The 18,304-nt window shown below is 54.3% G+C and overlaps 1 protein-coding gene across 1 annotated transcript in view; it reads left to right on the top strand.

Moving 5' to 3' along the window:
* Window positions 1–313: 313 nt before the first annotated feature.
* Window positions 314–18,304, top strand: part of NCLIV_049760 (hypothetical protein) — a gene marked incomplete at both ends in the record, with an annotated part of 62,738 nt that continues 44,747 nt past the window's right edge. The window contains 22 exons of the mRNA XM_003884528.1: window positions 314–400; window positions 1,416–1,751; window positions 1,937–2,185; window positions 2,935–3,105; window positions 3,701–3,908; window positions 4,696–4,948; window positions 5,505–5,525; window positions 6,203–6,340; window positions 7,653–7,930; window positions 8,626–8,805; window positions 9,301–9,616; window positions 10,187–10,310; window positions 10,948–11,014; window positions 12,276–12,305; window positions 12,757–12,887; window positions 13,230–13,320; window positions 13,908–13,941; window positions 15,461–15,625; window positions 15,858–16,003; window positions 16,463–16,818; window positions 17,269–17,502; window positions 17,997–18,142. Of these exons, the coding sequence (XP_003884577.1) occupies window positions 314–400; window positions 1,416–1,751; window positions 1,937–2,185; window positions 2,935–3,105; window positions 3,701–3,908; window positions 4,696–4,948; window positions 5,505–5,525; window positions 6,203–6,340; window positions 7,653–7,930; window positions 8,626–8,805; window positions 9,301–9,616; window positions 10,187–10,310; window positions 10,948–11,014; window positions 12,276–12,305; window positions 12,757–12,887; window positions 13,230–13,320; window positions 13,908–13,941; window positions 15,461–15,625; window positions 15,858–16,003; window positions 16,463–16,818; window positions 17,269–17,502; window positions 17,997–18,142 (3,761 nt within the window). The remainder of the gene's footprint in view (window positions 401–1,415; window positions 1,752–1,936; window positions 2,186–2,934; window positions 3,106–3,700; window positions 3,909–4,695; window positions 4,949–5,504; window positions 5,526–6,202; window positions 6,341–7,652; window positions 7,931–8,625; window positions 8,806–9,300; window positions 9,617–10,186; window positions 10,311–10,947; window positions 11,015–12,275; window positions 12,306–12,756; window positions 12,888–13,229; window positions 13,321–13,907; window positions 13,942–15,460; window positions 15,626–15,857; window positions 16,004–16,462; window positions 16,819–17,268; window positions 17,503–17,996; window positions 18,143–18,304) is intronic.

Below are 18,304 nucleotides of genomic sequence, written 5' to 3' on the forward strand. Positions count from 1 at the left end.
TGCGTCGTTCCCCAGCCTCTCAATACAAGAAGCACACGACGATTATCGCCTCAGTTTCATTGATATATCGGGCAAAATTCCCGTGGAGGTTTTCTCTGACGTTTTCGGCATCGCACCCGGTTTGCCTGCTCGTCTTGTTGTAATTGAGCAACCCCCCCCAACGGTTAATCCGGGAGAGAGACATCCATTCAAAGCCGCGTTTGAGGTGCAAGACAAAGACGGAAACAGAGCATCTGGGGAATGGAAGATCGTGTTGAGGATTAAAGCAGAGGAGGGACACGCAACAGATCGGGACCCTCGCCCACCTGTCAAGATGGAGGCAAAGACTAGCGTTAGCCAAGCGGCGGTCTTCGATAATATTTCCATAACAGATTCCCTGGAAGGTGTCTACACTCTGATCGTACGTCCCTTGATTTTCTCCGCAACTGGGTGCTAACACGGAGCTCGAAGTGCGACTATGGGTACCCTGGAGACAACTACCAGCCTGCCTCTAAAGCTAGGTTTCACCGCTCCAGCAGTATCCTGTTGGCGTGTCAGACCAATCGTGCCATCGTTGCTTGTTTCCGCAGCACACACTGGCATGGTGTGTGCTTGCTTCATGACCTCTCAAGGGCAATCAGCAAATGGAAAGAGTTCCTTATGGAAATTAACAAGATACTGAAACCAGAAATGGCCAGTTCACGAAACATCGATGCTTCTTAGCCGACCTCATAGATACGCATTGTGGTAGTGCGGTTGCGTCCTAGAGAAACGTTTTGACTGTTACAGGCAGGTGTAAGAAGAAACGAAGGTTTAAAGTGGGTTCATGATGGCCAGAATGGTTTGTACGGCATGATGTGCGTCTACGGAATTGCTGAACCTGGACCGGCGTGCAGGGAGGGTCCAAAGAAAGATTGCTAACATTCACACATCCGTCTAATTATCGTATATGAAAAAAAGTGCCGTCGGCAGTACCGTTAGCTCGATCACTTCTTGAGCGACATACTACACTGCTGCACGCTTATAGCAGCCATCGCACCATTAGAGTCGTCGCTTGATATGGTTAAGCATGCAAATTCCCCAGTGCTGCGGTGTATACGTGAACAGCCTCCGCATTATCTCTGACTTGTTTCTAATTCTCGGGACTAATTGGGGAACCTCATAAGGGAAGGTGCGTGCTGTAGAACACAAGTAACATCGCATACCAGGACATACGGGTTTAATGTTAGGCCGCTGGAGGTCTACGCCTACGTCAGCTGCCTGCGCATGGCTGCAGCTTGACGCCCATAGTTCAAGTGCCCCCGGGTCATCGGCAGCATCTGAACTTGCTCGAGTTCCGCCAATGAGACGCTTACACGGACGAAAACTTCGACTGCACGTGTCCGGTGAACTCCACAGGCATGTGGACTGCTTCTCTTCCCCTTGCGCCTATGCAGGCTGAGTGCACGGACTGTCCGAATGGGCCGCTCGTTGCCACAAGCACGCCAGTCCGCGTTCTGTCGACGTCCGAAATGTGGGTGCTCACGGACTGTGGTGTTCTGGCTCCGCCACAAAAGCAATACGGACTAGAAGGCGACGTAGACCACAGCTGCGTGCTCAGCATCTCACTCGTCGAGGGGGGTAAACCCGCTTCTTTGATCGCGCCGGTCACCGTCGAAGTCGATGTGTTAGACAAGAACCAGAGACCGGCGCTGCGGCCTCGTATCAGGGTTGTTCCTGATGAACACGTCTTTGTCCCCGGCGGTGACATGACGAAGAGCATCCATGTTGAGGTAGGAGTCTCTTCCTCTTCAAGTGTCCCGACAGTCGAGCCGTACCATCTGCCAGCTCTGCCCGCATGAGATGGGGAACCGCATTGTAAGAAGAGAATGAACAAAAGGGGCTCCTTTCTGGCTCATGCTACGGAAGGGTTGTTCGGATTTTCGCTTCAATATGAGTGTCTGTCTCTCTGAATTAGGCACTGGAGCAACATCCTGCGAACGCTGCGGGAATGATATCGCACTCGCCAACAGGCTCCGCCTCTGACCAGTACACCATGCTAGTCCGCACAAGGTCTACCGACCACCGATGGAGCGAACCGGCCGTTAGGTGGCCGAACGGCAAAGTAGCTCATGTCGTGACTGCCCCGACAAGAGAGTCGACCGTTATCCTCCCTGTCAAAGAACAGAGACCTCTAGTCTGGGTCGCAGAGCGAGACCAACGCCACGTAAGCTCAGCTAAGCCTCACGTTGATAGTAGAGCTTCTCTAGTCCATTTTGACTGACAAGAGTATCGGCGAGAGGCGCAGCTCGGGGCCGCTTTCCCCCGACCCTGAGAGACGCTCTTTACTCTCTCATCTTATTTACGATCTTAGAACCTTTTTTTTGTTGCCATTTTCTTAACGCGACCTGTCAAAGGGGGGGAGGGCAACAATACGGGCCAGCTGACGAAGACCACGGGGAACCCCTGATGTCGAACACTTCAGTCATATTTCCACGTCCTGGTGCACTCAGCAGCCTGGGAAACTTCCGACCCTGAACGCCCCAGGGCGTTCAGGGTCGGTCTGGTGAGCATGGAAACGTTGTTATATACGTGGCACACCTGATTAGTTCGAGCCACTGTCCTCCGCAGTCCCCCAAAATGCGTGTCGACATCCGCCTTGTCTGGGCCGTTACTGACATTTCCGAATGGAATCTTAGGGCTTTGAAGGAGACGGGGTGTTGCAGCAACATGGTTTTCCGCCGTTCGAACGACTTGTGCCTGCCTGGGAGTGCGGCGTAAGGACGTTTTTCTCGGGGATGCATCGACACGAAAGACAAGCAGAAACAGCCTCCTCTTCCGACGCCCATCTAGAAAATAGGGAGGTGCCACTACTGGCATGCATGGTTGCACCAGGATTCTTGTTTCCGCTAGTGACGCTTCATGGTTTCTGGTGCGAGGGGGGTTCGGCGATTATCCAACTGCGGTATGCTGCAGCGTTCCCGGAGCGACCTCTCCTCGGCTAGGCCGGGAGAGCAACGAGATACAGCCAACGGAGAGTTAGGGCCGCCGAGGCACTCGGCAAGCCTAAAGCAGACACCGCAAGACGCTGTGCCAGAGGAGATGCTGCCTTCCTTCCTGATGCCCGTTCAAGACCATATCGCTCAGGTAAACACACCAGGTCTGAGCAGCAGTGGCGTCTCGTCGCAACCATGCAACGTACTTCGTAGCGGTGTTGGTGGGATGCAGCGTTGCGCTTCGTCTTTTTCACAAAACTCAACCAGAGTTGCGCTCTGCAGAAACCAAATCTCACTGTTCCACCGAAATTCACACGGCAAGCTTTTCGCGTTACCATCAGATGCGCAAGCACTGGTAGGACCAGTTGCGCGATGCAAGTCCAGTGAGCGTTCAAGAGCATTCTTTTGCACACATGAAGGCATCTGTCCTCCGATCCGCTTCTGGTCAAGCTGCAGAGGCGGGCGAGTTAGCCTACCATCACCAACAATCCATACGAAGATTCGGCTCGACTGATAACCGGGGTCCAAGCGAGTACCACGCAGGGCCCGGAGTATGTTGGCTATCGTCACTGCGGCAGGGAGATAGAGCTAGCAAGAAAGCGGATGCAAACGACGGTCTCTTCATCCAATAGGAACACCCTGAGTCACTGTAGCTCTTGTCGCGGGCGCGGTACGTCGCTTTCGTCATGGAAGCTGTGCATGCGGTGGGTCCTTTGTCAGATCTTGTGTGCCGTCCGGATGCGCAGATTAAATGGAACTCAACAGAAATCTTGGTGCGGGAAGGGACTTCCATACACCTTTCATTCCATCTAGGATCGCGGCCGCTGGATTCGGTGTACGTATCAATATCGTGCCCTTCACCGTTTATCAAACACGTCAAGGACCGGGCTGAAGTTCAGCCTGAGGACTGGCTTTTCGGTGATAGCCTTATTCTGACCTCGCTTCCACGACCAGGTGAGACTCGGCGCGCTTCTCCCGCAGATATGTCAAACGAGCTGAGCGAGAAGCCCATGTATGGCTCACAGTGGCTCAGAGGAGAACGTCACTCACTAGCACGACGGTACTGTGTAGTGCAGATGCTGAGGTTCATGCTCGCAGGAGCTCTCCGACAGGACTTCTCACTACACGCTTTCTCTGAAATAAACCGCACTCACTCAGGGAACACGTGTGACTGGATATTGTGGCTTCACAAAAGATCTCTGGCCTTTTTCAGGTCGCGTGGCACACACTGCCATGTGTGTTGCATACCGCCACTGGCAGCCAGAGTTTCAAGTGCACGACACGGGGGAGAAAGGGAAAGGTTGTCTCGCTGACCACCTGTCCCGTAAGGGCAATCTTTCAGCCAACTAGATACAATTCCAGCGGGGTTCGGTGAAAAAGCGTTTGGCCGCTAGCTGGTGTCTACTTTATTTTCTTGAGAGAATTCGCTTGTTTCCTAGCAGCTGACACCCTGAGCAACTCAGAGGGCACAGTGCGTTTCGTAGCAGCGTCGCGCTAGAGTTTCTCGACGAGAACTCGGCACTTTCGTTAACGCCATGCCTCAGATACGTACAACGAACGGTCATGTTGCCACCGGATCTCTTCACGACGGTCGATAATGACAATATAAGAGCTACGTTAAAGCCACATAATAGTGCTCACGAATCTCACTCAGCGACGGAAGCGAAATCAGAACTTGCAGAGAAGCATAGCGTCATCTAACGCCTGTGTAAGTTCCTGCGCTTTGCCTCGGCTGCTGCAGGGTATCCGGAGGCGCAGTATTCTGTTTCATGTCACGTTTCGAGTCGCTCGGAAGATCGTCGTTATGTGTTCGACAGCGACTCCTTCTCAAGCGCTAGCATCGACGAAGCCAGCATTTTCGGGGCGACGGTTCAGTTATCCATCTACCGTCACCAGTGTCACGACGGCTCGTTCAAAGGATTCTGTCCGTGCCCTGCCGGTTACGTTTGTGACGGTGCAACCGTAGTGTACAAGTGTCCCGCAGGGACAGAGAGGTGGGTCAATAAAATGAAGGAAGTGGATAACTCGCAGTTCAACACTTCTTCACTTATGCCGTCTGCTTCCTTGCGACCCTGTGGTGGTTCATGTGCCACAAAAGTTCAGTTTGAATGATGTACGGCAAGCCTGGCCCCCTGTGGCTGAGTCCCAAGTCTTTTTCCCCACAGTCTGCACGTCTGTTAACTGCTTGACGACATGTGAGGCGACTGCTTCTTCTGCACTGACGCGTGGGGCGTGCAGTCGTTGGGCTACTATGCTCGCTAACGAGCCCTGTTCGAGCTGCTGTCAGTATGGTGCTCGTGCATCGCTTTGCTTGTTGTAGTCGTGAAGGCCCACTCCTCCCCGTGATTGGCCAGCCTCGAAGAAGAATGGGGTCGTTACAGCGGAGAAACTGGTGCGACCATTTCATGTTCGACACGCGCAGGGGCACCCCTTCACTCGGAGATGCCGGCGTCAACTCACTGCGCTGTTTGCCTCTGCGAGCCTGCTTTATATCTTTTCTCAGCTTGCCTCAGGGAACCGGATGCCGATCCCCTGCGTCGACTGTCGTAGGGAGTTCACGGTGTTCGTGCGGTAAGCATCTGAGTCCGGTGGCACTGGGGAGACTACGATTTCTCGTTGGCGAGAGGCAGATTGCTTGCTCGTATGAGTGCGAGATTTCTTTTACGGCAGTAGCGTGCCTCCCAGAACCAGACGGCCGGTCGCATCCAGAGCAGTCCTTCTCTGAACTGAACACATACCAACGGCCAACCCTATGGGGGTCATGCTGAATAGGTCTTTTGTTCTTGATGGTGAAACAGAGATCTACAGCTTGGCGCAACGTGCACTGCCGTGTCCTGTCGGACACCACGCGCGGGCCACCGGCGAGGTCTGCTACAGGTGTCGCCCCAATACGTACAAAGAAGTTCTTGACGGCGCGTTCTGCACGGTGTGCCCGCACGGGCACGTATCCGGAGAAGGCGCAACGGGTTGCGTCCAAGCAGTTAGCGGCACGTTCATTTCCGTCTACGATGACGTGACGCCTTCGTCCAAAATATTGCAAGGACCCGGCACGATGAGAGCCGTTGGGAAAACTTACGTAAGGTGACGGGTTCAGGCTGCGTGAAACAGCAAATGCTTCGGCGTACCAAGAACCAAGTACCCAACCACCCGCGAGCTGTGTCTTTCGAGACTTACGCTGCCCTATGCAGCGTCTACCACCCGTGGGCTACGTGCCTGAATTCTCGTCTGTTCTGTCCTGGCGTCTGCAGCAATGCGGAGGAGACAAGTCCGGTAGCTACAGCTTCGATGGGCAAGGACACTGCTCATATCGCCGGAGAGGCAACATGCAACCGGCTTTTCCGTTCTCGGGCAGGCTCTACGATTGTCCGCCAGGGTTTGCCATCGGGGTGAGATGCGCGCTCTTTTCAGGTGGAGAATTGCGGATTTTCTTTGGTTCATCACGGCCGTGCACCCTCCAACAGTCCGCCAGTTCGTCTCGGCGATCCCTTTGATGTGGTGCACCCTTCAGAGTAAACACGGCGGTGCCGAGGCAGGGGAACCTTACAGAGGGAAAAAGGAACAACTTATGTGAACCGGTAGTCGCAGTCCGGGCGGTTCCTTGCGTGTGCCTCCACAGGGCGACCAGCAATGTTGGGAAGCTGACCGGTCGAAGTATTCTCTGGGAAAAAACTCGATGGTCTGCCAAGGCGGTGTCTTTCACCGCACGCTCATGGACAGGTGCAAGCCATGCCCACCTGGTAGGCCACTGCCTCCTTCGTTTGCATGCTCTCAGTGGACAGTGTGCTCTCGAGTATTTACTCAGCCTATGATCTGCTGCAGCGTAGAATGAGCTTCCAGGGGGCTCCTCAACATCTCCTCGTCTGTTCCTTCAAGCCTAGAACTATGCCGGATACATCGTGTCCCTTTTCGGCTTCGACCGGGCCAGCTGTTGAGCCAAGGGAGAGTCTCTTGTTCTCCATTTTCCTGTGGTGCTGTTGCTGACACATAAAATTGCGGACGCGGTCGCTCTCCGAGAAGGGCACTCGTTCTCATCATATGTTGCGCAGACTATACACGGGCAGCACTTGCGCCGGTTTATAGGGGGAAACTGGCCTTTTGTGCAGAACCTTTTGATATACAGCCAAAATGCCGTCGAAAGGTATCGTATCTCCGACTCGTGTGTGTCGACTGCCACAGGTTTCTCGTGCCATGTAGTTGAGAAGTACACGTCTTGGCTAACCCGCTGCGAGCCCGGTTCCGCCAGCTACCTCGGAGACGCTGAATGCGTGAAGTGCCGCGCGGGGTACTTTTGCCCGGGTTACATGGAACCCTTCTGGCAGCCACCTCTCAGGAGGTTCCCTGGGTAATTGTTTTCGTCACCACTGAACTTTTGAACAAGTCACGATAGGAATTGCAGAACCTCTGACCCGGGTTGAACGCTGCCAGGCGCAGTTCCGCCGTGAGGGGTTCTCGACTATTTGAAAGTCATGTGTGAAGGCGAACTCCACTGTGCGACCGACTCCACGTACCAAAATTTGCCCGCGTGGCGGTAGGGGGCTGCATTATCTCTAGCACAGAAGGGCAGAAAAGGATCGAAGGATTTCCGTCATTCGCGTGACTGCGTCTGTAGCAGCGACTTGCAGAGCCTACAGAGTAGACTGGTGAAGACTGATATTTTTGGGTTGTATGTTCGAAAACTCTCGGTTTGTGAACTGATAGGTGGTACGAATCGGGGTACCAGAGCAGCACGTCCTCGGAAGTGCAGAAGTACCGTCTGCAGATGCAGGGCTATTGCGGAATGGGGACGTACGGTCGCCTCTATGTAGACGTGACAGGCCGACCTGGAGAATACTACGCAACATACAACTCAACTTGCGCGACCTGCCCACCTGGCACGTTCTGCTACGATGTTGGGATCGTGAAGTTTCAAGCGTACAAGTGTCCTGCGGGCCACTACTGCCTTGGGGGCGACTCAATTCCAGTGCCCTGCCCGCCAGGTGAGCGGAGGGACAGTCAGGCTAGTGGACGCCACTCTTGTTCACCTGGCCTCTGCAGAGCGGGCTCTCAGGCTCTACAAAAGGAACATTAGGCTACAACAATGGAGCACAGGAAACGAAGAACACCACACGCAGCAAGAAGACAGGAAGAGAACAGAAATCGAGGAAGGAATGACGACTGACCGATGCTGGAGAAACGTTGAATCCATCGGCGAGGCGGGAGCAGTGTCACACCCCGTGGGGAATGGGTATCCAATCCAGTGCTCTGCCTTGGGCATTGAAACTAACCCACAGTTCAACCCTGTATTATTTAACTCAGTTAATTAGTGTTAGGTTTGATACTTTGTACCAACCGATCTAAAATCGTGATGTCTTTGTCGTTTATATAAATCTAGTAATGCTTGTCAAGTTCCTTGTATGTAGTTAGCTCACTGCGTGAGCTGTGCAGCTGTCCTACTGTGAAATTTACCTGTGCTTCGATCCTGGAACTCGAGGTCGTGCGGGCTAATTATCTCTCGATGCACATGCGATCGATGACTATCACGATGCACCCTCACTTGAGTCTTGGGTACACATGCCTGATCCCAGTGGCCGCTGACGTGGTAGGCTGTCCCGTCAGGTCACTAGTCGCACGGCGCGGCGCCGGGAGAACGAACATACTCGACGGTGCTCTTCTGGGTTTATGGTGCCCTCAGGAAAGTACAACCCGTTTCGTGGAGCCATGTCAAGCAACGCCTGTATGACATGCCCCGACGGCTTTGATTGCGAAAGCTTACAACAAAAAATCGAGCCCGAGCTCTGTCCTCCCGGGTTCATTTGTCCTTTTGGGCGGAAGAAGGTTGCCTGTCCTGCAGGCACAGTGAACCCTCTACCAGGTGATTGGTAGTCACACCCACGGTGTCTTGGCTCTCACTCTTGAAGCATGTCGTGATGCGCGTAGACTATGCTGCAGTGCCGGTGTGGAGGCAAAAAAGACGTTTAATGGGATCCTTGGGTGAGGTATATTCAAATTGAAGTGGGGGTTAAGCACGGCCGGAGGCCCTGTCATTCCTGCTGCGTCAGAGCTTCAGGGAGTGGTGGTGGATTTGACAGCTGGTCCGCGCGGAGTTGGTTCGATGCAGCAGCTTCTCTGTTACGCTGAAAACCCACTCTGCGCTGCTGGCTGCGTGGCCGCTCTTGGATAATTGGGAAGCACACTGGCATGCGCGTCATGTATGCACCTTTTTGTCAGGTTTTGGACAGAGGGTCGAACAGCGATGAAGGGGATATTGACCGATAGCTCTGCGGGGCCCTGGGAGGTTCCTGTGATCAGGCGTGACGCGACAGCACAAGATGCTTCTTTATGCCTAGGAAATAGTTTGTTTCAACAGCGTCTGCGCAGCCGGACCCTTGCGCAGGGGTTTCAGGCTGGTGTGGGCCGGAAGCTCACCGCTTGTTTCTATTTTGTCCATTCGAGATCGTCGATGATGAGGTTCCTGTTGTGCTCAAACCGCCAGGCCAGTCTGCCCTTGAACAATGCGAACGATGTCCAGCCGGCTACTACTGCCCAAATAAAGCAGGAGCCCCGAAACCATGCCCCGCTGGAACGTACAATCCATTTGAAGGCGCGTCCAGCAGCAGCGAGTGTGTTCCTTGCCCTGTCGGCTTTCAGTGCGACACTGAAGGAGCCGTCTACTATCTGAAAAGGTAACAATCTCGCAGGTTTCTTCTGCGTCGGCATGACAGCCGGAAAAAACAGCCACGAACTGCGTATTCCCGACACGGAAAAAAGCGCGGGCAGCACTTTCAGATGCCCTCATAGTAGCCTTCCTTTCTGTTTCACAGAACCGTCTCTGTAGTCTTCTAATCAGGCCCTTGCTGGCTCCATGACAACTTTGATTTCCTGTGCCCACTGGGGCGACTGACACACAGACAACTAGATGCGGACGAAGCGTCGCAGTCACACTGTCTGCTGAAACTGGCTATAACAGTGCCGCCGTGGTGCGCAATGAAGACGTCCAAGCGTTCCGCTGACTCCAGCTGAGCGTGTTCGTAAACATCAAAGGCTGTGCGCGTGCAGATGAGAATAACCTCACCAACGACAGGAGCTTCGCCGATAGCCGGACCTCCTGGTGTGGCCGATGCCTCTGGGCCTCTTAGTTTGCACCTGCGTGCCTCGTTGCACGTCGCCAAAGACTGTAGAGCCGACGTACCTTCCCGTTGCCAACTGGCTTGCCCCCAGCCGCCCGGAACTGTGCCTGTCCCCTATTTCTTCAGGTGCTCTGCTGGGACGTACTGTAACACAGCTGGTGCGGCGCCGGCGTTATGTCCGGAAGGGACGTGGAAACCTGGCTACCTCGGGAATTCATTGATGCACTGCCATGTATGCCCCGCTGGAGCGGTAAGGCAGATGCTAGATTCTCCAGTTTGCTGAGAGGGTTGCTCCTTATAGAATGTGGGAAGGTGTACGGCGAGCACCTGGCAATGGAAGCGCCCTCGCGCGTTTCCAGTCACCAGCATAACAGGAACGTAATCCAAGAACCGTGCCACGCACTTTTTGTCTGGTTGAAACGCACCATCCACCTCGAATCATGGTCAGACTGGACACGTGATACGGTAGGCCTTCTGCTGCAGTCTCTCCCTGGTGCGGGAGCCTCACATACCCTGTGACCAGCGGGATGTTCTACGAGCGTCGCTGTCAACCAGCACGCAGCCGTCATCAAGGGCAACGTTCATCTTACACATTCGCAGTAGAGCGATACGACTATTCCAGATCGAGCCTGCTACAACATCGTGGCTTTCATGCTCATCAGTAGATCGCTGGCTCGGCCGCCTGTACTCTCCCGAAAGAGTTGCTCGGCCGCGCTACTCCGCGAGAAGTCGAAAAAAAGGAACGAGAGGTGTCTGCTTCTGCGTTACCGCTCGGCCACTCTTCCTGCTACTGCTTCAGCTGCCAGAGCGCACCCGTGGACACAGGGACTAAACAAGTGGTCGCTTGTTGACTTTTTAAGCATGTCCCTTTGTGTGTGGATGAACAGCAATGCAAGCAAGGCACAACCGCTGCCACCATCGAGAAATGTCCTCGAGGTTCGTTCTGCTCCTCAGGTGAGTAATCGAATACAGAGTGGTGAACTCGGAGAGTAAATCGAAGAGACTACGCGGAAGTAGGGAAAGGGGCGCCTTGAGCGCGAGTAGGCAGAAAAGGTGTGCTCGTTGCGGAATACTGGTCTACTCAGGGCCGAACACGCAGCTAGGTGGCGTAAGCGGGTATACTGCACGGCGGCCACATATGGATGAGTAACATCGGTTTTCGACATTATGGATGTGCTTGTAAGCCATCATCGGGGCATTGGCGGCGCAATCGAGAGGCGTCCAGGCAGATGGGGTACGAAACAGCAGCTGAATTGGGGCCACCACGGGGGGTAGTCTGACGGGACAGATACTCAGTTGGTCGGCAGCTGAGCGCAATCCGTCTTACAGGGTTATGTGGTTCTCAGGACTCGTCGTGTCATGCCCCCCGGGAACGTTTGCCGACAACGCGTCCTTGCAGAGCGCCCTCGACTGCCCACCCTGCGAACCGGGCAACTACTGCCAGACTGCAGCGACCAAGACGACTTGTCCTGCCGGGCATTATTGCCCCGCTGGGCAAGCAAAGCCGATACCTTGTCCGCAGGGGACTTACACAGGATCCACTGGAGTCAAAGTGAGGAAGGAAGCGTGGCGAGGATTAGAACGCTTGCAGCGCACAACAGACTATCACTGCCCAACACTCCTCGCATTAGAGTCTTGCGCCGTTGACTTTGGTACACGAAATATGCACATGGAGAAGGCACATTGAGCCCCATGGTCTTGCGCGGCTACCTGCATACTTCCCGTGGTGAGAACCGTTATCAGGGGAGCCGCAGCGCTATAGGCCTTCGATGTTCGTGAGCAGCAGGCCGAAGGTGCCGACGCGTATTGCTCATTCATGCCTGCAGAATCGACAAGGATGTCTGCCGTGTACGGCAGGGCACTCGTGCCCAGCAGGAACCGTAACCCCTCAAACCTGTCCCTCAGGTAACGCTGTATCTCACTCTATAGCATAGTTCATGTCACAAATTTTAGATCCAGCGCCGCATTCGCTGTGGTCGTGTGCATTCTAGCACAAATCGCATAATTGACTTTGGGGAAAAAGAGGGAAATGCGCCTGAACAACAGGGTGCAATTTGAAGGCTCTTGACCTGGTAGAAACAAAGTCAGTTGCCGCCAATCTGACACACGACTTTCCACACACAGGGAAACGTCGAGTAGTGCAAGACGTCCTAGCGTGACAGCCGGCCGTGAACAACTTTCCGTCCAATGTGTATCGCGTCGCCACCTTGTGCAGGCACCTACATGAAGGTCGAGGCAGGTGATGGTAAGGTGTGGTTTCGCTTGCACGTGAAGTGACAGAGGCATGCGTGAGAGGGAAGAGAGAACGGTAAAGCGAGGAGCCTCAGAACACAGTTGGCCCAACGCGAGGATCTGCTGACGCGGCTCCAAAGCTCAGCAGCCTACCAAAGCTCAGGCAGTCGGTACAAAGACTATGCGGCAGTCAGCCAAGTCCGATCCGGAATTAAGAGCCGTTCTAAATGTCCGAATGAGTGTACCAAGGGGACGTGGTGTGGACTGTGTCTAGTGAGGAGGAAGATTTTAGCCGTCTGGCCTCACGGAGAACATACGTTCAGAACGCCACACGTGTCTGTCACGCCCCAGTGGTCGCATGACACTGGGAACTGTGACATGCCGTATCATTTTGGGGCACACGATCCCTGTTAGATGCCTCTGTTACGGTTGCTTGTATGGGATGTGCGCCACTGTGTTCACAGAAGGAGTAGTAAAACAGGAAATATGCGCCCCTTGCGAGCCTGGAAATTCTTGCAAGGATGGCTTTAAGGTCGCGTGTGGGAAAGGGTACTATTCTGGGCCAGGCCAGGCCGAATGCAACGAGTGTCCAGAGGTGCGGGACCTCAGGAATAAGAAAGATCAACCTCTTAGACACCGCAATCCCTAGTTATATAGAGATCTGGAGTTCATAGGAGTCAACCTTGCTTTGTTCACTTTTGTTGCCTGCGAAGGCGCCGTTGTTGCGTATCCGGTTGCTGATTTACATAAGTGTTTTTTCACAAGCCTCATGACCACGAGAAAATTCGGCGGCACGCGGGTGACACGAGGTTTGGACACGCAAACCTTTCCCTCGTGTCTAGTGGCGTTCAGTGCGCGGACGTCCTGCATGAAACGGTAGGACCAGAAACGGAGACAAGGCGAGTTGCTGTGCGAGTGGGTGTTGTGCGCCGTGCAGGGATTCTATTGTCCCCTGGAGAAGACGACAAAATACCTTCTTCAGACATATCGCTGCCCAGACAGCCAGTACTGCCCTAACAAAGGAACTGGTGAGCAGTGTTCATCGCCTCCGCTTTCTTGCTGGTCTGACGCCAGCATGGTTTCACTGTACGTCCAGGGATGAGCAACGCCTTATAGTAGATAACCTAGGGTGGCGGTGGCGTTGACCTCGGGTCTGTACGATTATTTCAGTTAGGTTTTGGCACGATCTTGACCCGGTCTGCCGGTGCGGCAGCGGTTGCGGGGACCCGCTGTTTCGTATTTTACCGCTGCTTTACTGCCTGAACCGAGACGCTAGCGTGCGCTACGGGCCCGGAGATATGGCGAGCCCCGCAACGAGTCTCTTTGTTTTGGCACCATCGTTTTCGAATAATGCTTGACTCTCGTGAAAGCGAGTTGATTTGTGGGTGATCAGCCAAGCCAGCCGTGCCTGCCGCCTGCCTGTGTGAGGGGTGTTCCTGTACATCTGGGGTGACACAAAACACTCGTCGAGATCCGGCGTGGCCGTCGCGGCAGGATCCGGAAGGCGACATGTGGCCAGAGCCGTGTATCCATTGTCGAAGCGGCCACGAGAGAATCCCGAGGTTCTAGGGGGGGCATGTCAAAGCTGTTTCCGGCGAACCGTGCATTTGTGCAGTCAGCCGTCTCCTGGCCATGCATGTGGTGTCTGCGTAGGTGTGTTGCCTATCAATCGTCTCGGCAAACAGCCCGTGGAAGCCTCCGTCAGACGACTGGGGCTGTCGAAGGGCCGGTTCCGGCTGCGGCGGCACCTGAAGGAATTTCTGGCAGCTAGTCCACCGGGCACTCAAAACGCCCAGATTCCTCGTAGGCCCCTTCCGTGCCCGAAGGGACACTTTTGCACAAGGGCCTCTGCGAAGCCGCTGCCTTGTCCCGCTGGGACGTACAACTCTTTACAAGGACAAAAGGATTCATCGGCGTGCTTGCCCGTACGACCGGGCCACTTTTGTGACGATGGGGCGTGCGAAGCTAAAGAAGGCAGGGGACAATGCGACGAGGTACAGTCTTAAGTTCACGTCCAATACACCTGCAGAGACGTATTCGCTCCCCGGGCGGTTTGCTGAAATTCGTAGAATCACTTCAGCGGACAGCGGATGTGCCATGGGTACTGATCTGGGAGCTTGCAACGTAACAGTCGACGATCCTGGCTTCTTCCTTCGGTAGCCGGAGCACTTAGGAACCGAAGGCAAGTGAACCGTCTAATTCGCGTGGGTCTGTAAGCGAGAAACCCTAAAGGATTGACGAGCCGACCGCCAACTCTGGCCCTGTAGCACCAGAATCGAAAGAGGCTAACGAAGAATTCGACCGTGGAGTACGAACTCAACGGATGTCGCGTGGGGGGGACAAGGTCATGGAGATGGGCCGGAAGCGAGTTGCTACCAATTCCAGTTTTTCGTTTGGGAACTACATATAAAGCTCCACGCCATTCTGCTACGAAGCGATGACCACAAATCGCGAGAGATAATGTAGGCCTCTACAGCTATACTTCGTTTCGGAGTTCCTATTGGCGAATCGAGGCTGCCGTTTTGCTACGTTGCAGGGACACTACTGCCCGGAAGGGTCAGTATCGAAACAGCAAATTCGTTGTCCGTCCGGGTAAGGCTCCCAGTCCGCAGACGCAAACCTGTGTAGAGAAAAGAGTGTGCCTTAACTAGATCGAAAGTGTTCGTCAGTTTGCTGGAGCTGAAGGGATAATCAATCTGTTCTGCCGAATGTGGTAGGCAATGTGAAGACGTTTCGGGGCCTCATGGACAAGCGGACAACAGCAATACAGTTTTCATTCTGCAGTAGAACCTCTAGAATTCGGCCTTGTTCAGACATATCAGCGTCGAACACGCTCATGCCTACAGGAGGAAACTCCGACTCATCTCTACGTCCGTAGAGCACCTGTCGCCACTCGTTGCCTGCTTCCAGTAGCACTACACACCTGCAAAACGAGAGCGATTTGGCACCAGGCGATCCTTTCGTCTCCACCCGGTAAAGGCGTTTGAAATATAGTGTCTGTTTTAAGGAGGAGCCGTGTGATTCGTGCCGATAAACGGACCAGGATGACAAGGGACAAGTGGTTGTGCCCGTCTCCCTGGGGACGCCCGCGATCAGCTTCGGTTTCTTCGCTCTGTCGGCAGCGACCTTACGCATTGGCTACTTGTGTCCGCTTTTGCCTTTCCTCAGCACGTACCGGTCCATAAAGGGGGCACGTGAGGTGTCGGACTGCTGGCCTTGCAAAGCCGGCGAGGTCTGTTCACAGGGCTCCGCAACGCCAACTCTGTGCGCCCCAGGGGAGTATTGCCCATCCGGAGGGTACATCTCTTTGCCATGCCCTAAAGGGACAGTGAGGTACGCTACCGCGTTGAGTTTCCGATAGGTCCTATATACAGTCTGGCGTTTGGTGCGACTGCTCATTGTCACTTGAACAGGCTCGGATAAACGTGTGTCAAAGCAACATGAATTCAGCGTTGAATACCGCGAGCGGTGTGACGCGCAATTCACTTTTCACGGAAGAATGCTTCAGGGTAAAGTTGCGCCTAGACATGCTCCTGCAAGCCTTGATTTCTATTATTTTGCCCAGCACGCAACAAGGGCTACAAAAAAGCAAGGATTGCGATGAGTGCCCCGCTGGCAAGTACTGCAGTAAAATGGGTGCGACGTCACCAACAGGTGAATGCAAACCAGGTTTCTTCTGCGAGAGCGGCGCATCAACCTTGGCCCCAGAGGGTAGGTATAGTCGGCGATATGACGATGCGCCGGAAGCGGTCGTCAAGGTCTCTGTCCGTCTCAAGATACCCAGCGAGGATACGCGCAAGACTCATTCTCTTTTCTTATCGGTTGGCTGCTTTGATTCGCCGAGCGCGTCCCAGGGACTTCCGGTAGCGGTAGCCCCTACCAGAGATTCAGTGCAGCCGAGTACCAAATCGATTGTCATTGGGCTTTGGATACTTGTGCAGACACTTGTGTCGACTCGTCCGGTCAATGGCTAAACAGTGGAAGGAGTCTACCTTCTTTGTTGGTAGCCGCCACCAGTGGCATCGAGAACGTATGGAGTTTAACCCGGCGGCGCCTTGAGGGTGCTCATACGTGAAGTGCTTGGATGCCAGTGTCTACAGCAGCAGACAGTCTGCGCTTAGGATCACACACACACACTGCCTTCCCCCTATTTGCCTGGACTTGTTGTAGGTTCGTTGTGTCCGACGAACGCCTTCTGCCCTGAGGGTGCGGAAACCCCCGGGTCCTGCGATGACGGTTTCTTTATTCCGTGGCGTGGCGCTCACACAAAAAGCAGCTGCGTTCAGTGCCCAGCGGGGATGTACTGCGAGCGCGTCGCCAGCGGCCCCACGGTCGTCAAGCAGTGCCATCCCGGTTACTACTGCGAGGCGGGAGCAACGACTCCGACGGCAAACCCTGCACCACCAGGTAGCTACGCTCCAGCAGGCAGCGTACAGCCTCTCAAGTGCCTCCCAGGGACGTTTACGGACGTCGAAGCCCAAGCTGAATGCAAACTGTGTGCTGAAGGAAAACTATGCAGCGGTCTGGTAAGGGGCCTTCCAATATCCCATGTTCACTGCCGTGCTTAGATGCCGCATCAGCATAATTCACCAGGGAAATGATGCACTTGATGACAATCGGGTGTCACCGGGACTGGCGGCTCTTTCTGACAGTTGCGAACCCCAAGTCAGTCCGAGTGTCGCTTTACGACGGAGATCTGGGGGAAGTCAAAGAGACGTGAAATTCTTCGGGGTTGACCTCCGTTCGGCTAGAGACAAAAATGTCTGGCGTCACATCGAGTTTCGTGAAGGACTGCCACACATGTGGCGATCGTCATCAACACTTTTTACTGAAGAGCGAACGCACTCGGTAAAGGGTCAACGCAGGTGCGGTCGCCTTCAAATGCCAGCAACACCGGTTGGCGGAAAACAGTGAGTATAACGAGGATAAGGCAGTGCCTCACGTTCTCCCTTCGTCTTTGTTGTGTCATGTGTTAGGGCTCAACAAGAGAAGAGGTCTGTCCGAAGGGTTCGTATTGCCCAGCGGCGACTACAAAAGCTGTGCACTGCCCACAAGGTACCTACGGAGTGCGAGCCGGCCTGTCGGATACCTGGTCGTGTACGCCGTGCGGTTCGGGGAAATACTGCCCCGACACAGGTCTGCAGGATGACGGCGCAAACTGTGCGGCAGGGTTTCACTGCTCTGGAGGCAGTCGAAGCATAGCTCCTCTTGTAAGAATGCACTTAGGCATACCACCGCGGCTGTTCATGCCCGTCGCACATCCCCTCAGGTTTCCGTCCGCGGTGCCTGTGGCGCGGCAACACATATATGCTTCATTTGCATGGCAACGGTCAACCCTCATTTGCGGGCAGAAACGCACCACCGAGGCAGCCGCCCGTGACGGTTGCTTGGCAAAGGTTGCAGAGTCGTCCTGAGATCCTGAGAGTACTCGTGCTGCAAGCCACCTCATTCTGTTACCGGACAGCTTGGAAACCACTTTGCTTTTAGAGTGATTGTCTCTGCAATGGAAGAAACTTGTCTCTAATGTAGCTCTTCACACAGCAATTACACACGTGTGGAACGAACAGGGATGTGTGTCGGTTTGTGAGCGGAGCAAGGCTCGTGATTCAGTCGGCACAAGAGCAGGTCACTGCATGTTGCATGTGGTACGAACGGCACTAAGGTCACACTGTCTGCGTTCGTTTCTGGCTCATGTGCTGCTCAGACATCCGAGCAAGGCGGAAGTATCTGCAGAAAAGGCTACTTTTGCACGGCGGGGACAAAGCAGCCGACTGAGTGTCCCCGGGGAACGTACAATCCAAATGAAGGAGCCAGCACCGAGGCGGATTGCCTTGATTGTCCAGCAGGCTCGTAAGCAGTGTCCGTAACTCCATTCCACAAATTGGATTAGTGCTAAAAGGATCCAAATGAACTGAAAAGCTTGAGATACGAAGTTCGTTGCGCCTTATAGTAAACTCTACTCCAAATATCATGGGCGGCTCTGCGGTCGAAGAATGCAGGGAGCTCTGTCAC

Source organism: Neospora caninum, chromosome X, assembly GCF_000208865.1.
Source record: "Neospora caninum Liverpool complete genome, chromosome X".
In the NCBI taxonomy this organism is placed as follows: domain Eukaryota; phylum Apicomplexa; class Conoidasida; order Eucoccidiorida; family Sarcocystidae; genus Neospora; species Neospora caninum.